We start from the raw sequence: 18,713 nt of genomic DNA, 5'->3' as shown, positions 1-18,713 counted from the left end.
CACAAACATAAAATGACTATAATTGCTCCATTTATTCTTTTTAAAAATTTTTTTGTTCATTTATTCACATGTGCATGCATTGTTTGGGTCATTTCTCCACCCTGCCCCCCTCTCCCACCTTTCCTCCCCTTTCAGTTTCAGGCAGGTCCCGTTCTGCCCTTATCACTGATTTTGTTGAAGAAAAGACACAGCATAATAAGAAAGACAAAGCATTTTTGCTAGTTGAGTTAAAGACAGCTATACAGAAAGTTTCCTAGCATTGCTTTCATGTACCCATGTGTTACGACCCATGTTGATTCAACTCTAACTGATCTTTATATTGGTTCCTGGTCCCCTGCTCATGATAACCTGTCGTTTTAAGGTTTCTGTATTAATTCCTCTGGAGTGGGGACATCAAACGCTTTCATGTTTTGGGTTTTCTACCTATTCCTATATCTCCCGTATGTGTTCTCCCCTTGTCATGTGATCCAAGTCCAACCACATTGCTGCATTTGCCCTAGATCTAAAGTCCGCATATGAGGGAGAACATTTCTTCCTTCCCCATTTTTGTAATAGTCTGAGCAGATCTTACAGCTTTCTATTTAATCTCTGGATTTAAAAGCCCATTCTAACTGAGATTAAAACTTTAAAAGCACATCTTATTTAACATTCTCATTTTCCTGCTCTAATGCCATCCAGGCTAGGTCTTACAGTCTGATTTTTCATTCCTTTCTCCCTTCTGTTTTTCTTCCTGTAGCCCCAGTCACTCTCTAGGATAGAGCAGAAATGAAAGAAAGTGAATCTTGATAGTGGGACAAAAGTTTCTATCCTGCCAAGAAGTGCTGTAGGTTTGAGGTGCAATAGCTTCTATATGACAGCCATAAAAATGTAGGCTCTGTGAGAGGTTCATATGTGACTTTTCCCCTTCCTTTTGCACCTTTGAGGTGCAAAAACAGACTTTTGCACCTGGAGTCAATCTGTTCAGAGTACCACTCCACTGAAAAAAGCACCAGTAAGATTAATTCAAGCTTAATTCCCTGTTTAGGTTTCCTTATTCAGTAATTTTTGCTGACCTGCTGTATTCATTTTGAGCAGAGAGAAGGTAGAATCTCAGAGATTGGTGGAAGGAAAAGTGGATTGACAGGAGGGAAAGCCTAGGTAGTCACTACCTAGTTGTTAAAGATGCATGAGTTCCACATGGTTTACAGAACACATGCAAGGCATTCAGGCTTGGTCCTTCCTGCAAGGTACACCAAATGTCTGCGACAGATCACATGGGATCTGAGGAAGATGTGGAAAGGATTCAAATCAGAATAAACTAAGCTTCAGGTAGCTGGGGAGAAGGGAGCCTGCTACAGGGATTACTGAAGAATTCAAGTTCACACTGTATGAGACTGGCTGGATTTGGACACTCAGTATACAGAGGTCATGCCCACCAAGTGAAGATTACAAGCAGATAAAATTTGGTATAAAATTCTTTGGCTGGTTTTTTTTCCTCTACTTTCTCTTTTGTCCCTATGGAATGAAGCAGAAAAGATGAATGAAAAAACAGGCATTTCCTTTCCCTAAAAGCAGACCTTTGAGATTTATCTGCCTCCTGAGGGTGGGGAGGACAAGGATATTCAAGTAGGTATGAATTGAAGTCTTTAACTTCAGACCTCTAAAATTGAAATTTTCAACACTCACAGTGTTAGGACAAGAATGAGTCATGTTTGAGGGGTGCCTAGGGAATGAACACAGAAGACACAAGTTGGAGGCTGTGATTGAAGAAACAATGATTTCTTACTGCTTCTCTTTCTATTGGAAGTATTCCATAAGCAGGTAACACTTATTTGTAACATATGCTTGTCAAACTCAACTGGGCTGTGTAGTAAATCAGTGGCTTCAGTAACACACTAACTTGTTGAACTGCTTACATTATTATTCAGACAAATTGAAAGCCTACAATCAATGCCCACTGCTCTTCATTTACAGTTTAACACCTTGACCTGGACTTGTGTTTGGTTATCTCAACCTTCTACTCCACAGAGACAGGTACACAACATTTCTCCCACTTCCTCTCATTAACAGTCTTCTGAGTTCACACACTGCCTTGACCACAGGGTGTCATTATCACATCTTTCTCTTACCTGGGTTATAATGAGGAATGTTTCACGTTCTTAGTCACTGGGGAAATGATGTACTTAGTGAACTTTTCTTTTAAGGATGTCTTTGAGGGGTTCAAAAACTGTGAACTAAAGACCAACTGTAGAAATTACACTGAAAACTTTAGCTGATGCAAGAACCAAAAGTTTGCTGCAAATCCTGTCCTGAGTGTTAGACTCATAAACCCCTGGGAAACAGGAATTCAGCCAATCTTGATATGAATCTTGATCTCTACTGAAGATGGTTTTATGAATAACATTACAAGAGTCGAATGTCAAGTATTGTAGAGGCTTGGGAAGAGCCTCCAACTATATCTCACCCCAGCACTGGGTGAGGTGCTGTTTATTGACTAAGCCCAAATAAGAAAGAAATTAACCTGGATTCCACTGTTGAGCTCAGATGATATAATAAAAATACAGAATAGTTAAAATTCTACAAATATTAAAGCAGCATTTTGTCTGTCTTATTTTTAAGGAGTCCTTTGCATGGATCTGCCTGTTATTGTGCTTACTGTACTACCACAGGTGTTATCTTTCATATTTATAGCGCTTACTACCATTTGCACTCATATATCCATGTTTCTACTTATTTGTTTCAGGTTTCTGTCTCTCTCAAGACCTTGGGTTTAAGAGCATACAGATCAAAGGCCTTTGGTTCATTATACCCAGTTATGGTCATTCACTAAATATGTTTCAGGAGATTGGTTAATTAATGAATAAATTTCAGAACTCAAATGTTAATAGCCTGGAGATTAAGAAATCTTGGCAAAGGGTTTTGCTTACATAAGCAATTGACATCTTTTCATAAAATCAGACACTCAGAACATAATAGGAGGAATCTTAAAGAATATTTGGTTAAGAATGTTGGTCTTATTGATTAGTGATTTGATGGCCAGTTGGATTAATAGCAACATCTCCAACTCTACAATGTGCAGAGTAAGTTCACAAATACTGAAGACCATGGTCCTGCACCATTTAGAGTCCAAAACTTCTATTCAGGGAGGACAAAGAAGTCTTTTCCTTGTTCTACAGTGTGTCACCATTGCAGGTTTGGGAGTATGACCAAGGAATCTACCTCCATGTTCCTACTTTCTGATAATTCTTCATGCTGTTTTGGCTTTTTTTAAACATCGGGGACAGAAAGGCAATCACCAGGAATGAATGTGTAGTCAGTGTTCACTGTCCAAGTGTCACATGGATCAAGAGATATGGTAGATGGACTCCCAGTGACAATGTCTTGAGACATTACCCTTCCTCCAGCACCTCAGAAATGCTGGTGCCTCTAAATATCTTGTAGTTCTTTTACACTTCTGTGTGATACAGCTTATAATATCAAGTGTTTCCCACTTCATGTCATCTGATCTGCTTATTACAGCCATGGCAGATGATGAAACAACTTTCTTTTTCAGTGCTATGGATCACACCCAGAGCCTTGCACATGCTAGGCCAACTCTCTACCCCTGAACTAGATCCCCAGCTCTTGTTTTTCTGAGACAGGTTCTCACTATGTAGCCCAGGCTGACCTTGAACTCACTATGTGGCCATGGTTGGCCTCAAAGTCATAATTCTCCTTCCACCACCTCTCCAGTGCTGGGATTATGGAAGTGCATTATCATGCCTGGTGCCTGAAATGATTCTCAATAGGCTAGAAGTAAACAAGAGTACCTGTAAAGTTTGTTCCCTGTTACATCTTTGTAACAAAAACTTAGTAAGTTGGCTAAGTCATGAGTTGGAACAGGGTGGGTGATTCAAGTCTATACATGAAGGAAAAAGAATTCTGTGGCCTGAAATGCTTAATGGTAATTGGATTTAACACAGAATAAAGACTTGTTTTGTAGACTACATTTCCTAATCATCCCTGTGCAAAGAATCTTACCAGTTCACACCTTATACTATGGGGATTTCATCCTGGGATTTGCCCCATTGATGGCATCTATTTACATAGAAGGGAGACATCATTTAGCTAGTAATTTAGGACATACAACACAGAAGTAAATCTAGACGAGGCAATCTATCAACCCCACAACTGTCCCCCACATTTACTGACTGCTGCTCAGTGGAACATTAGAGGTAAAAATAAAACACAAAACATTTATGACCAAAAGAAATTTTACAAAATTAAGGAAATGAGGCATTTTTTACTTGAAATCAATTACCAGTAATTTTGTACAATATAGGTTTTGTTGGATTCTTTTTTCTAGGAAATTTTTGTAACTTATCATCAAAATGGGCAATTGAAAAATTGTATTAGAGATTATTTCTGATAATATCCTCTCTCTTGCTAGATTGATGTGAACTTCTTCCCCCAGCAGTCTAGAAAATTAGACTCCTACAGTCTTGAAAATCAAGGGCAAACTTCTGCACCTTCAAGCAACCTCACCATGAACAGCAACTCATCCCCATCTGCAGCCCTGCAGCTCTGCTATGAGAATGTAAATGGGTCCTGTGTGAAAACTCCCTACTCCCCTGGGTCCCGGGTGATCCTGTATACAGTGTTTGGCTTTGGGGCTGTGCTGGCTGTGTTTGGGAACCTCCTGGTAATGACCTCCATCCTCCATTTCAAGCAACTGCATTCTCCCACCAATTTCCTCATAGCCTCTCTGGCCTGTGCTGACTTCTGTGTGGGAGTGGCTGTGATGCCCTTCAGCATGGTCAGGTCTGTGGAGAGCTGCTGGTACTTTGGGAGAAGTTTCTGCACTTTCCATACATGCTGTGATGTGGCATTTTGCTACTCTTCTCTCTTCCACCTGTGCTTCATCTCTATCGACAGGTATATTGCTGTCACTGATCCTCTGGTCTATCCCACCAAGTTCACAGTGTCTATGTCAGGAATTTGCATTGGCATCTCCTGGGTCCTGCCTCTGGTATACAGTGGTTCTGTGTTCTACACAGGTGTCTATGAAGATGGGCTGGAGGAATTATCCAATGCCCTCAACTGTGTAGGAGGTTGTCAGGTAGTTGTAAATCAAAACTGGGTATTGATAGATTTTCTATCCTTCTTTATACCTACTCTTGTTATGATAATTCTGTACAGTAACATTTTTCTTGTGGCTAGACAGCAAGCTAAGAAGATTGAAAATACTGGTGGCAAAACCGAATCATCTTCAGAGAGTTACAAAGCCAGGGTGGCCAAAAGAGAGAGAAAAGCAGCTAAGACCCTGGGGATCACTGTGGTAGCATTTATGGTCTCATGGCTACCATACAGTATTGATTCACTGATTGATGCTTTTATGGGATTTATCACTCCTGCCTATATTTATGAGATTTGTGTTTGGTGTGCTTATTATAACTCAGCCATGAATCCTTTGATTTATGCTTTGTTTTATCCATGGTTTAAGAAGGCTCTTAAAGTTATTATGAGTGGTCAGGTTTTTAAGAATAGTTCAGCAACCATGAATTTGTTCTCTGAACAAATGTAAGCAAGAATTTTTTAACATTTCTAAATGAGGATATTTTTAACATTTCCAAGTGAAGTAAGTTTTTTTTAAATATCACAATGAAGAGTGAATAAATTGCTCTTCAAATTACACAGGACAAATCAATGTTTCCAATCTTGTTAAGGTGTGCACTTCACTTTCTTTCACTTCAAAAATATTATCTTAACTAATAAATATTAAATTCCAATTTGTTAATTGCTTCAGAGCTCAATGTACCCCACTCCCAGCAGACACTTCCTTCCCTCTCTTCTCTCTATTAACCCATTAATTCTCCCTTTCTTCTGGTATGTTCACTGAAAATATTTTTGTTCTTCAATTCCTACATAGCTTTTTTACTTGATTCTACCCTGCTAAAAATTTCATGTGTGCATAGTCTTCATTGGGTGTTTGTTTTCTTCTATTCTTTTAACAATATTTTACCAAAGGAGTCTCTTGGGTAGCAGTTTACTCTATGCAGTCTCGTGTGAGATCTTGAGGAAGGAGGGTGGCAATTTTGCAAATGTTGACAACATGTGGACCAGGATTTATAATTGTCAAGGGAGTTACTACTTTCCTCCCATGTCATTTCTTCTTCCAAAGTAGTAGGCAGAAGCTGCTATACTTCTCAGAGTGATGTCTGGGTGATTCTTTGACAGCTATTCTTGCTACTTCTGGGAACTGTGCCTGCTGATATGGATAGCACCCTTTGTGACACTGCTCTATTGAGGCACAATGAATACTACTTGCTCATTTAGGGAGAATCTTTTCTAAGTGGAATCTCTAGTTTTCAATCTTTTCTATAATAATGCTTAATTATAAGTAATTTGCAAGTTTTATGAGCATGTGGAATATAAATCAATGTTAAGCAGTCAGGAATCACATTGTGCTGAACTCAGTACCCAATGCCATGACACAGGTAATAACGTTTTTCATTTTTCTTTAATATGCTGTGGCTGTGGCAATGTTGGTCATTGTGGAAATTTTTTGAAAGGACAAACAACTACCTCAAGCAGGTGACTGAGATTAAAATCAAGAGTGATAATTCATGTTGGTAGCATGTTTCCCTGACATTATGGGATGAGAATGACCTTTTATCTCTCTGAACTTCCTTCCCCAAATTTATAAACCTAGAATATTCATGAGAAAAATATCAAATCCTTACAACTAAGGACTATACAAAATTTCTGACCAATACTCATTAAAATTGTTAAGGTCATAAATGATGAGAGTATGGCCAAATTGCAGTGCACACACCGGTAATCCCAGTACTTGGGAGGCTGAGGCAGGAGGATTACAAGTTCAAGACCAACTTGGGTTACCTATTGAGATCTTGCCTCAAATAAATAAATAAATAAATAATAAAACAAAAGGAAAAATAGAGTATGAGAAACTATCAGAGTTCAAAGGAACCTGAGGAGCTGTGTCAACTAAATGTATTATGGTGTCCTAAATAGGAAATTGTAGCAGAAAAGGGACACTAAGGAAAATGAGGCAATCTGAATAAGGAGTGCACTTGTATTGAAACATTAATAATGAGGTATGAATATTAGTTTGTTAATTGTTATAAATGCACCATAGTAATTAAGATGATAGTAACAACAGAAAGTGGTATTAGGGCACATAACAATTCTCTGTATTGTCTTTGCAACTTTTCTGTAAATCCAAAACTATTTTAAAATTCTAAAAAGTGCTTCATAATTCCTATTTTGGTGAAGTTTCCAATTTATCTGTGTGAGGACAATAGGTATTTTTCCTTAACCTTGTTCATTTATCCACACTCAAATATTTTTGAAGACTTACTGTGTGCTAAGTTCTGGGTTTAGTGTGATAAGGGACTGAAAACAAAGAATTTAGAATGTCTCGTGGGGAAAACCAAGATATCAGTAATTATGTCATAATTCATGGGAATTTAAACTACAAAAGATGTGTTTGAAGAGTGTCTGGGAAGGGAAAATTCACATCTGGATGGAAAATCAAGAGACATATTAAAGAAGAAGTGAGCTGGGTTTGCTGGGTATGGTGGCACATGACCATAATCCCAGCAACTGGAATGCTGAGGCAGCAGGATCATGAATTTGAAGCCAATCTCAGCCACAAAGTAAGCTCCAGGCCAGTCTCAATTACATGAAAAACCTCTATTATGAAAAAAAGAAGAAGGAGGAGGAGGAGGAAGAACAGCAGAAGAAGAGGAGAAGAAGGGGCATGTAAGTTGGGCCTAAATTATAAAAAAGGTTTTTGAAGAAGGGAAAAGATAGGAATGACATAGCATTCATTGTCATGAGCAAGGAAACAGAGATTGTGCAGAATGCTCAGGAAATACGGAGATAAAACAACAACAACCACCAGAGGAGTAGCCACCTTTTAAAAGCTTCCGAGGTTGGCATCCAAATCCCTCCACTCCACCTGCCCCTCCTCTCTTTGAGCATTCTTCATTGGAATTTGAAGAAATGCTTCCTTCCTTTCTTCTACTCAGGTTTACTCCTATAACTCTCATTGTCTTCTAGGTCACATTTCCCAAGTTGAACTTGTACAGCACAGTGCTCTAAGGCAAAGTTTCCATATCAACCATGTTTTAGAACCACTACTTCCTCATCCTGTCCTTAGAGAGTACCATTTTACATTATTGTATTAAAAACTCTGAGCGTTCCTGTTTTAACAGAAACCTGTCCAACCTTGTTTAAATAAGCATCACAAAAATGTACTTAATCATTACCATTGAGACTTCTGTGGGGTCTCATAACAAAACTGAGGGCTGAATAACAAAACTATTGTCCAAAGGAAACATTTGGAAAACTTGGTCTATATCATTGATTTGGTACTTATCAAATATATTCTTTATTTCATATTGGTATTTTATTCTTTTTACATATAAAGTACTCAGTTCAATCTATATTTCTAAAAGGAAGATGGTTTTCCAACCCATGGCATAATAATGAGTAAGTAAAAATGGCCTTTGTTATCAATTATGATATATATAGGTAAAGTACATATTACATAACATGTGATCATGATGTGACATTGGGTGAGGAAGAGGATGCTGTGCACTGAAGATTCTGGGAAGGTTTGCTGGGTAACTCAGAATATAACCTGAGTATGGATCAATTGTTTAAACAGAAAACAGTAGAAAGAGAAATTCTAATCAGAGTACAAATTTCAAGAAATATATAGTTTGTCAAACATCAAACAATGAAGCATACAAAAAGAATAATTAAAAGACCAGACTACCTAAAGCAGAGCATTTTGGTAGAAGAGGCACAACTGATCAATTAATCAAGCTATTGTTTTGACCCTATGACTATACTATCCAATATGGCAGCCATTAGCAACATTGATTCCTGAGTACTTGAAATATGTCTAGCCTGAATTGAGGTGTGCTATAAGTACAAAATAACATTAGATTACAAACACTTAGTGCAAAGAAAAGAATGTAAGATTTCTTGTTAGTTTTTATATTAACTACATGTTGAAATTATCAGTGTTTTAATATATTGGGTTAAATAAAATAAATAGTTTAAAATAACTTTGCCTTTTTTTCTCCTTACTTTTTCAAATTTTGTTACCAGAAAAACTTCAAACTACATAGGTGGCTCATATGACATTTCCATTGGACAGCACTGCTCTACAAAAAATTTAAATGAACCATAAGACTTGATTCTAACACTCTAGTGTTTTAAAATTAGAATTCTAACCCTCAAGAGCATAAACATCAACAATTAAGTTAAAATACATAAACCATGGTAAAAGTTAGATAAGATTTATTCAGCAACTGATGTGCAAAAATACATACAGAACTCATATTGATCCTATATTCTGTACAGTTTACAAAGAAACAAAGTAATCTGCAAGAAATTATATAGCTAGCATTAAACTCTACTGTGCATTGAACTCAAGTCATCTCAATTCTAAGTCCAAATTCATGTCTCTAAGTAGAAATGAGAATTTAGGACAAACAAGAAGGAGTATCACAAAGAAGTGCAATTAAATAAATTGTACCCACAGAAGACACTTAAAGTTTATCCTGAAGTCAGTGATTCTTGATAATTTTTAGGTCATGGTCATTTTGAAAATATGCTGAAATCTGTGTATCGCTCCCCAGATAAAATGCAGGGGATCACTATTCACACTATTTAGCATGCCATTTTGGGAGTTTCCATGCCCTGAGGGCTGTAACTGGATAGGTCATGGACACAGTGCCTTCCAGTTAGTTACAGGCTAGATTTGGCTGAGATTTAAAAAAAAAAAAAATCAGCCAACTCTACTGCTTGACACAAGAAAAGTTTATTTCTTGTTCACATGAAAGTTCACCACGAGTCTGGAACACTGCTCTGGGCAGCTGTCTTCAACATCAGTGACTCTGAAGCAGACTGGTTTAATTTCATGGGTCTCTCTTTTCAAAGACCTTTTTCGTGCTTCAGCCTGAAGAGGCATCCTATTAGCCAGAAACCAAGTAGACAGCTCCGCCTAGTGACCTGGAAAAGTAGGGGAGCAAGTGCAATGATGGCAGTAGCACAATGCTTCAGTGAATGGTTCAGTGAATGGAATGTCACGCTGTGTTAAGGGTACCTCTCAGGTAGGGTTTACTTCATTTAAGTAATAGTGATGGTGTCCTCTTAAAGTTCTCTCTCAGTATTATTCATTTATTTTTTTCAGCCAATGAGTATTAGATATATGTGATGTAGAAAACACTGTATTAGTGATGCTGAACACAGAGTGAGTGGGGCCCAGTCATTTCCATAGTTTCCAATATTACCAAAATGTTATGCTGGCTAACTTAACCAGGCAGTCTCATCTCAGTACAAAGATCAATTGAGATATTGCTGGAGCTCACACAGGAGTCAGCACCAGTAACAGAATCACAAAGATTTGCAATGGCCTAGTCATTCAGAGTCAAACTGCAGTGCCTGAGCAATCAGCAGAAACATGCAAAGTCAACCAAAGTCAAACCAAGAATAATTAAAGTCTCACTTTAATTTACAAGGGTATGGGGGCAGGGAATACTGTGAGTCACCTTAGCCACAGCAGCACACACCAAAAGACACCTGGACCTCTGGACCCCTGACTTACCCCAGTGTTGGAGCTTGGTCTCCATGGTCTGTCATGAGTTCATAATTTAAAACCTGATTCCTATAATATTTAGAATCAAATTTTAACTCTGTTACTATGGCCTGTGAGGCCTCCCATAGTCTTCCCACTGCTAAACTCTCTACCCACACATTCTTCCATTCCTGCAGTCTATTAGGTTCCAGCCATGTTTTCTCACTGCCATCCTCTCAGCCTACCTCACAGGAGCCCTCAGAGCCTAGGTTATCTATGTACTCATAGCACTCATTTCTTCCATCTTCATCACGCTGGCTCTGGTCATCCTTACAGGTCTCAGCCTTAACATTCTTCCCTTAGAAAATCACTCTAGGCTAATATTGGCATCACTCTTTGATTCTATATTTACCTTATTTTTTTTATTCGTTCTCTTAATTGTATTTGCCAGAATTGTTGCAATTGTATTTATCTGCTTATTTACTTGTTTTATCTGCCTGTCTCTGCCAATGATATGCAAGCTCTTTTATGACTCAATCAATAATAAGATCATATGATCATAGACTAAAAATAAACCTTTCTGAAGAGTTCATGACAAAGTAGTTGAGATTTGAAATATTCATGAGTTTCTTTTAATTACAAATATATCACTGCTTTTTTAATCACTTTCAGCTAAGTCTCTAAAATGTTTACCATCTTGCAGTCCTGAGGCCAAGAAGGGTCCTGCCCTATGGTCCAGACCACAAGGCTGGTGAGGGGCAGGTTGGGATTTAGATCCAGGTCTATCAGCTACAAAAGGTTGTACTTTTGCCTATTATGTAATCCTCCTTCACAGCAGCCTATGATAATGGAAATCATGTTGGTTGAACTTAAGGAATTGTAAGAATCTGGATTTTAAGTCTGGGGCTTTCTCTGTGTGCCCACAGTGGGAGTTTGGGTATGCCAACCCTAGCTTTGGGGATTCTCTTTTTATTAGAGTCAGAATATAACAGATAGGCAGTTAGGCAGAATTTTTCTAGTCCCTGAGTTTAACACTGTATATAAACTTGTAAATATCCTGCCAAAGATCACTTATGAGGCAGATGATCCGAGTTTGGTTGAATGACCTGGCTTACTTTGCAGGAGTCTCCCCCAGAATGAAGCAGAGCAGTTTGGAAACTGGGGGAGAAAAAGAGAGTTGTCAGGGCTGTAGTAAAGTTGGTGCCAGGGGCCAAGGCAGCCAGTGCCATAGAAAGATTCACGGTCTGAATCCGTGGAAAATAATAGACCCGGAGAGTGTTTTCCTCCTTATGCCTAGTTCCTAACATAAAGGATATACAGAAACAACACCTGGATTTTTATGAGAGTGAGCAATGGAATTGATTCCCATTACTTATCTATATGGAGACTGGAGTCAAATCTATCTGTAACTGTCCTCAAATCTACTGATTAACCACAGAGTGGTGCTATCCAGAAACTGAAGTGCTCCTCTGCTTGAGACCTTGCCTCCTCCTCCTTCTTCCTCTTTTTCTGCTGTTGATGGTACTTGGGTTTGAACTCAGGGCCTTACTCTTGCTGGGCAGGCACTGAACCGCTTGAGCCACTCCACCAGCCCATAGAGACCTTGTATTCTTGTCGTTTAGGAGGTGTGCTGTGCCTCAGGGTAAAGCTACAGTTTTTTCCAAGTTAGAATTGAAAGTGTGAAATTAGAAGTCAAGGGAATTCAGTCATTATTAAGTTAGGAGTGCATGGTAATGTGTGGCTTCAACAGTATAGCCATCAATATTATTGATAGCTAAAAATAACACAGATTAAACGCAAGGGAAGGGAACCCCAGGTGGCTGTGAACAGTGGCCTCACAAAGATATCCATGTCCTAATCACTGGAACCTGTGAGTGTGGCCAAGGGGACTTTGCTGATATGATTTAGTTAAGACTCTTGAGATGTGAAGATTACCTGGATTATGAGTGTGGACTCATTGGAGTCACAAGGGTTCTTCTGTGGGACAGAGGGAAGCAGGAGAGTCAAGGTCAGAGGACCATGGAATCAAGGTCTAGCCTGATACAGTCGCAAGTCAAGGAATGCCTGCAGACCCTAGAAGCTGCAAAGGCAAACGAATGGATTCTTCCCCAGAGACTCTACAAGGAACACAGATCTGTTGACCTTTTGATATTATCCCTACAAAATCCATCTCAGACTTTTGGCCTGTACAGCTATATGATAATAAATTTGTTTTATTTTAAACCACTAAGTTTGTAGTAACTTTGTGACTGTAGAATATGAAACTAACACAGCCCTTTTCTATAATCTGCCTTTTAGCTAGGATGCTATTCAGATCTGTCCCTTCTCCATCCCGCTCATGCTGAGCTATTGGGGATCCTCAGCCAGGCCTGTCACTACAACTGTCTCCTGGAGGGAGAGCCCCATAGGAAAATAAGTAGAGAGAATTACAACCAGAGTACTGTATTTCAAAACAGCATGCCTTCTGCAAAAAAGAAAAAAAAAACCTGGAAGAATGTAAAAAATATCAACACCAGTCTTCCCTAGAACATGAGAGACAATTTTTTCCTTCTCTATGCTTTTTAATATTTTCCAAAGTGCATTCATGTAAAATGAATTTTTATTTTTATAAATACGAGAATTTATTTTAAGAAAAACAGGAAAGCAAAAACATACCATCGGAATTGTTTTAAAACGTGAAATTATTCAGCTTAGTAAATGTTAACCATGCCTAACAAGATCCAACCTCTCTGAGTCCTCTAAGTTTTGCTGTTGTAAAAGATGTCCTGGTGTCCTACAAAACATGTCCAAGCTGCAAGAGGGCACAGATGCATGGGGTGGGGGGGGGGTTCAAATCTCAGTGCTGCTCCTTGCTGGCTGTATGAATTAGAACAACACTCTTTCTTATTTTAGTTTTTAATCAACATAAAAATTGCACATAATTATGGGGTGCAGTTTGACATTTCAGTACTTGTATATCATGTGTACGGATTAAATCAGGGTAATTAGCACTTCCCCCTTCTTATCATTTCTTTTTATTTCTCAATTTAAAAAATCACTTGTATTACTACATACCAGCAATACACACGATTTTTTTAAATAACATTTTTATTTTATTTATTTATTTTTTGAACTAAAAACATTTTAAGATTTTTTTTGTACTTATCAGCTATGTGTAGCTATTAACTTTATTTATTTATTTATTCATTTTTCTTTTATTATTCATATGTGCATACAAGGCTTGGGTCATTTCTCCCCCCTGCCCCCACCCCCTCCCTTACCACCCACTCCACCCCCTCCCTCTCCCCCCTACCCCCTCAATACCCAGCAGAAACTATTTTGCCCGTATTTCTAATTTTGTTGTAGAGAGAGTATAAGCAATAATAGGAAGGAACAAGGGTTTTTGCTGGTTGAGATAAGGATAGCTATACAGGGCATTGACTCACATTGATTTCCTGTGCGTGGGTGTTACCTTCTAGGTTAATTCTTTTTGATCTAACCTTTTCTCTAGTTCCTGTTCCCCTTTTCCTATTGGCCTCAGTTGCTTTAAGGTATCTGCTTTAGTTTCTCTGCGTTAAGGGCAACAAATGCTAGCTAGTTTTTTAGGCTTTAGAAGCCTCAAAATGTTAAATGTGCATTTAACAAATTTTACAAAGTCTATTTAATAGCTTTATAATGGAAACTGCATAACATTATTAAGAACAATTAAGGAAGGTCATAATTAAATATTTATTGAATTGATATTTTTACCATGTCCCTGTGTTGGAAAACTCAGTAGTATAAAATGGTAATTTGACTAAAGTTAATGCAACATGATTCAAATCAATAGCTTAGCAGATACCTTGTTTCTTGGTACAAATGGACATTCTAAAATACATCTAACAATACAAACATTTTAGAAGAACGAAGTCTATTTTGAATAGAGAGAACAAACCAGAGTTGTAGAACATAAATTGGCTGGTTTCATAATTTATTATTATGTTACCATAATTTAGACACATCCACATCAGTCAATATTTGATCAAGGTAGCAAGGCAATTACTAAAGAAGAAGGATAGTCTTTTCAACGAATACATAATAATAATAAAAATAAAATCAGTGACTTTTTAAAAGCATAGTATCAAATACAAGCAAAGATGTATGAGATTAATCATTGTGGACCATGTACTGTCTGCATGTGTTCATGCTGCCTCTGCAGTAATTCAAATTCTAGGAATTCAGGCTAAGGAGGAAAAATGGGTGCAGAAGACAGCCAACTTACTATTTTATTGCCAAAGGGAAAACCTAACTTTGATATAATTTTAATTAAAAAAAGCAAATAATTTAAATGTAGAAAGATATCTCAAATATTGTGTATTTCTGTTTTCTTTATATACAAAAATGTGCTTATCTGAGGAAAATTTAGCAAAAAAGTATTGACATTAACTATAATACTATCATGTGACTAGGAAGCCCTTAATTTTTAGGGCTTTCTTCAGCAGTTTGTATAAATGATGTCATATGTGTGTGTGAGTGTGTGTATATATATACATATGTATGTGTATATATATGTGTATGTATATACATATGTATATATGTATGTATATATATATGTATGCATATGTATATATGCATGTGTATATGTATACACTCATATTTAGTTATTTTTTCCAATAGTGTCTCATGATTTTTTGCTCAGGCTGGTCTCTAAGCACAGTCTTCCTATCTCTACCTCCCAAGTTGCTGGGATTATAAGTATGGACCACCACACCTGCCTTGTTTTTTGAGATAAGTTTGTGCTAACTTCTTTCCTAGGCTGGCCTTGAACTGATCCTCCTATCACTACCTCCCGAATAGATGGGATTTCATTTCTTAATATTCAGTCTTTGAGCTCCTTTCCTCTGTTTTTTTTTTCAGAAAATATATAATAGATTATTGTCAACCATAGCTGTCCAACTGAGCTGAAGAACACCAGAACTTGTTTCTCCCATGTACCTCCTTCTATCCTCCTTTCTTCTGACACTTCCTGTCCTCCTCTTATTACTATTCTACTCTCTTCTAATCTGAAATCAATTATTTGCAGTTCCATATAAGAGAAGAACATGGACAAAATTGTCAATTTATCTAAAGTTGGCCCTTTTGCAGGGAATTTTTAAAGCAAATATTCAAGTTCAATAAAGGTAGTTTTATTTTATTTTGTTTAGTTATCTATCTATTTAGACAGATAGATATTTGTCTATTTATTTTCACAGTACTAGGGATTGACCCCAGGGCCTGGTGCTTACACTCAAGCTCTTCATCACTGAGCTGCACCCCTTTTTAATTCTTCTTTAATTTCTAAACAGGGTCCTGCTGAGCTGCCCAGGTGGTTTTGAGCACACTGTCCTTCTGCATCACCTCTCAAGAAGCTGGCATGAATTTGGCTTTGATTGTTTTTTTTTTTAATATAGGTATTATTTTTTATACTGCTTCTTCAGTTTTAAAATGTATCTGTCCACTTTTTCCATGTTAGGAAGCTATGATCTTTAAATCTCAGTGTAAATGGCTCTCCTCTTTCAGTCTTTGTGACCATGACAATTTATGGAACACATGCAAGTGTGTGTCAATCACGGTATTTACGTAATTAACTTACCTCATCACAGCACTAGAGCAGGGCTCTCAGCCCCATCTTACAGATGAGAAAACTGAAGCACAGAGGAGGTAAGTAACTTGCCCACAGAACAAGAAAAGAAAAGGATTCAGTCTGAACCTAGCCAGGCCTGTCTGATGCGTTAGCCCTTGCACTTGAATATTAATTCATCCAGAAATAATCGACCACTCCCTTTTCTGATCACAGTACCTCTTTGTCATACCTTTATTGAGAATTGATCTTACTCTGCCGTGTTTGTTCTTATTTGTAAATTATTTCTAATCCTTAGGACTAACTTGTGCAATACAAGTAGAAAGGAGGAAATACTGAGTGGCAAGGTGTGGACAATTATCACAATAAAATATTTCCTGAATTTTTAAGTTTTAGTCACTCAAAAAGAAGAAGAAAATACACCTTCAAGAATATAATAATATATTTACTCAGTAATCTTGAAATAGACACCCTGCTTACAAATCTGTTTAGTGGTTGGGCTCCAAGAAGACAAGCATTCTAAATCTAAAATGCACATTTTCAAAAGGAGACATTCTAACTATTTGATTGTGATTACAAAATCTGAAGTGCAATTATGCTGTTATGATTTAAACTACATTTCAAAGTTAGATTCTGCAATATTTTAGCTTCAGGCTACCTCTGAGAGGAAACAGTACACACCCCTGATTTTCTAATGAGAAAACTGTGGAGGTAAGACGGTGGGATGGGGGCAGGGAGCAGGGCATGATGCAAAGATGGTTGAATTCTCATCTGATTGCTGCATGTGGCAGAGCTGGGGCAGGAGCTCAGAAATGCAGACCTCAGGGCTCTGTGCCCTTCACCTCTGCATCTTAGTTCCATGAGGCAATAATTTAGGAGCCACTTATTTTCCCAGCACTCTAGTTTATCCAGTAAATATTTGGATGACTCTACTCTGTCCTTTTCCTACAGCCTGCTATGAAAACACTGAATGAGAGGGGCGCTTATCTCGTCACAAATTAAGCGTGTTTTTCTCCTCAGCTTAAACCCTGGAAGCTGCCCACAAACTCATGACACCCACAGCACCCAGCCACAATACCACTCCTTCTTCCTGCAGGGCCCCACTACTGAATTCCTGCTTCCTTCAGTAGGAGTCATTCCTGGTACAAATCAACAGTGGGTGTCTGTGGTGAGAAGATCTCCTGGCTCAGAGTGAGTTTCAGCGCCTTTCTGAACCACCGGTAGGAAAAGACATAGATAATGGGGTTGCAGGCTGAGTTGAAGTAAGCAAACCAGATAAAAATGTCAAATACCAGTGGTGGTGTGATGAAGTGCAGAAGGCTCTCCACCATTGTGTCGATGGTGAAGGGAAGCCAGCACAGGAGGTAGATGCCCACAGCAATGCCCAGGGTCTTGGCAGCTTTTCTCTCACGCTTGACAGCCCCAGCCAAGCTTTTCCTCAAGGTGCTGATCTGCTGAGCCTGCCTTGTAGCAACCACAAAGATCTTCACATACACGCCGATCATGATGAGGCAGGGGACAAAGAACGCAGGGAAGTTTAACCAGCCCCAAAACTTATTGAACAGAAGCTGACAACTGCCCACACAAGGCATCTCTTCCAGCCACTGGCTGAGTCCTCTCTCTACTACATCTGTATAGAGAAAGAAGGCAGTATAAACTGCTGGCACACCCCACCCTGCCAAGATGTACTTGAGGGCCATCCTGACCGTGAACTTGGAGGGATAGAGTAGAGGATCACAGATGGCACAGTGGCGGTCAATAGAAATGAAACAGAGATGGAAGATGGAGGTGAGGCAGAAGAGGGTGTCCAGGTAGGTATGCAGACGGCAGAGGAAGTCCCCGAAGAACCAGCAGCTCTCCACAGAGCGAACAGTGCTTAAGGGCAGCACTAAGAGACCCAGCAACATGTCAGCCAGGGCCAGAGAGAGCAGCAAGAAGTTGGTGGGAGTGTGAAGCACTTTAAAGTAGGACACGGCAAATACCACAAACAAATTCCCTAGAACGGTAATTAGCATGCCCACTGCACAGGCCAGGTAGATGACCAGCTGGATGCCCAGAGGATGAACCATCCTGGGACAAGAGTTATTCATCTGGTAGCAAAATGCCACGGGGCTTTCTTCAGCGCTTTGGATGAGAACAGCTTTCATTTGTGTGTTCTCCTCTTCACTCTCTCTGGAACTGGTTACCTTCTCCACCACAAAAATAATTTTTTCTTGGTCTGTTAAACAGTCAGAAAGTGAGATCATGAGGGAGAACTAAAGAGCAATGGAACAATTTTCCTGAGTACTGAATCACATGTGCCCTGAAAATCAAAATTAGCTGGGATTCCAAGTTTCACAAGAGTAACCAAGCTAATCCTGGTTTTTCTAACTAGGCCTCTTTTGAGCTACTGTAGACAATTCCTGAAGGAAAGGAAGAGTGTAAGCTAAATGCTTCCTCAAGGAAAGACTGTTACTTCGTAGTATTTAGGACAAAGTTATTTAGTGTTTCCCATTTTGACATTTTGATAAGGTACTTGCCAAATGTAAAGTGAGATTTAAAGTCAGGACTCTGAACCAAGTG

At 38.6% G+C, this 18,713-nt stretch overlaps 2 protein-coding genes across 2 annotated transcripts; one reads left to right on the top strand and one right to left on the bottom strand.

Moving 5' to 3' along the window:
* The first annotated feature begins 4,504 nt into the window (after nt 1–4,504).
* Nucleotides 4,505–5,542, top strand: LOC109687507 (trace amine-associated receptor 6). Its single transcript, XM_020165415.2, has one exon. It carries the CDS (start codon nt 4,505–4,507, stop codon nt 5,540–5,542), a length of 1,038 nt encoding a protein of 345 aa, XP_020021004.2.
* An 11,742-nt stretch (nt 5,543–17,284) lies between these two features.
* On the bottom strand, nt 17,285–18,298 carry Taar5 (trace amine associated receptor 5). Its single transcript, XM_020165414.2, has one exon. The coding sequence runs from the start codon at nt 18,296–18,298 to the stop codon at nt 17,285–17,287; it is 1,014 nt and encodes a 337-aa protein (XP_020021003.1).
* Nucleotides 18,299–18,713: the final 415 nt, after the last annotated feature.

Source organism: Castor canadensis, chromosome 1 (assembly GCF_047511655.1).
Source record: "Castor canadensis chromosome 1, mCasCan1.hap1v2, whole genome shotgun sequence".
NCBI lineage: Eukaryota > Metazoa > Chordata > Mammalia > Rodentia > Castoridae > Castor > Castor canadensis.
This window is presented reverse-complemented; position numbering and strand designations above follow the sequence as displayed.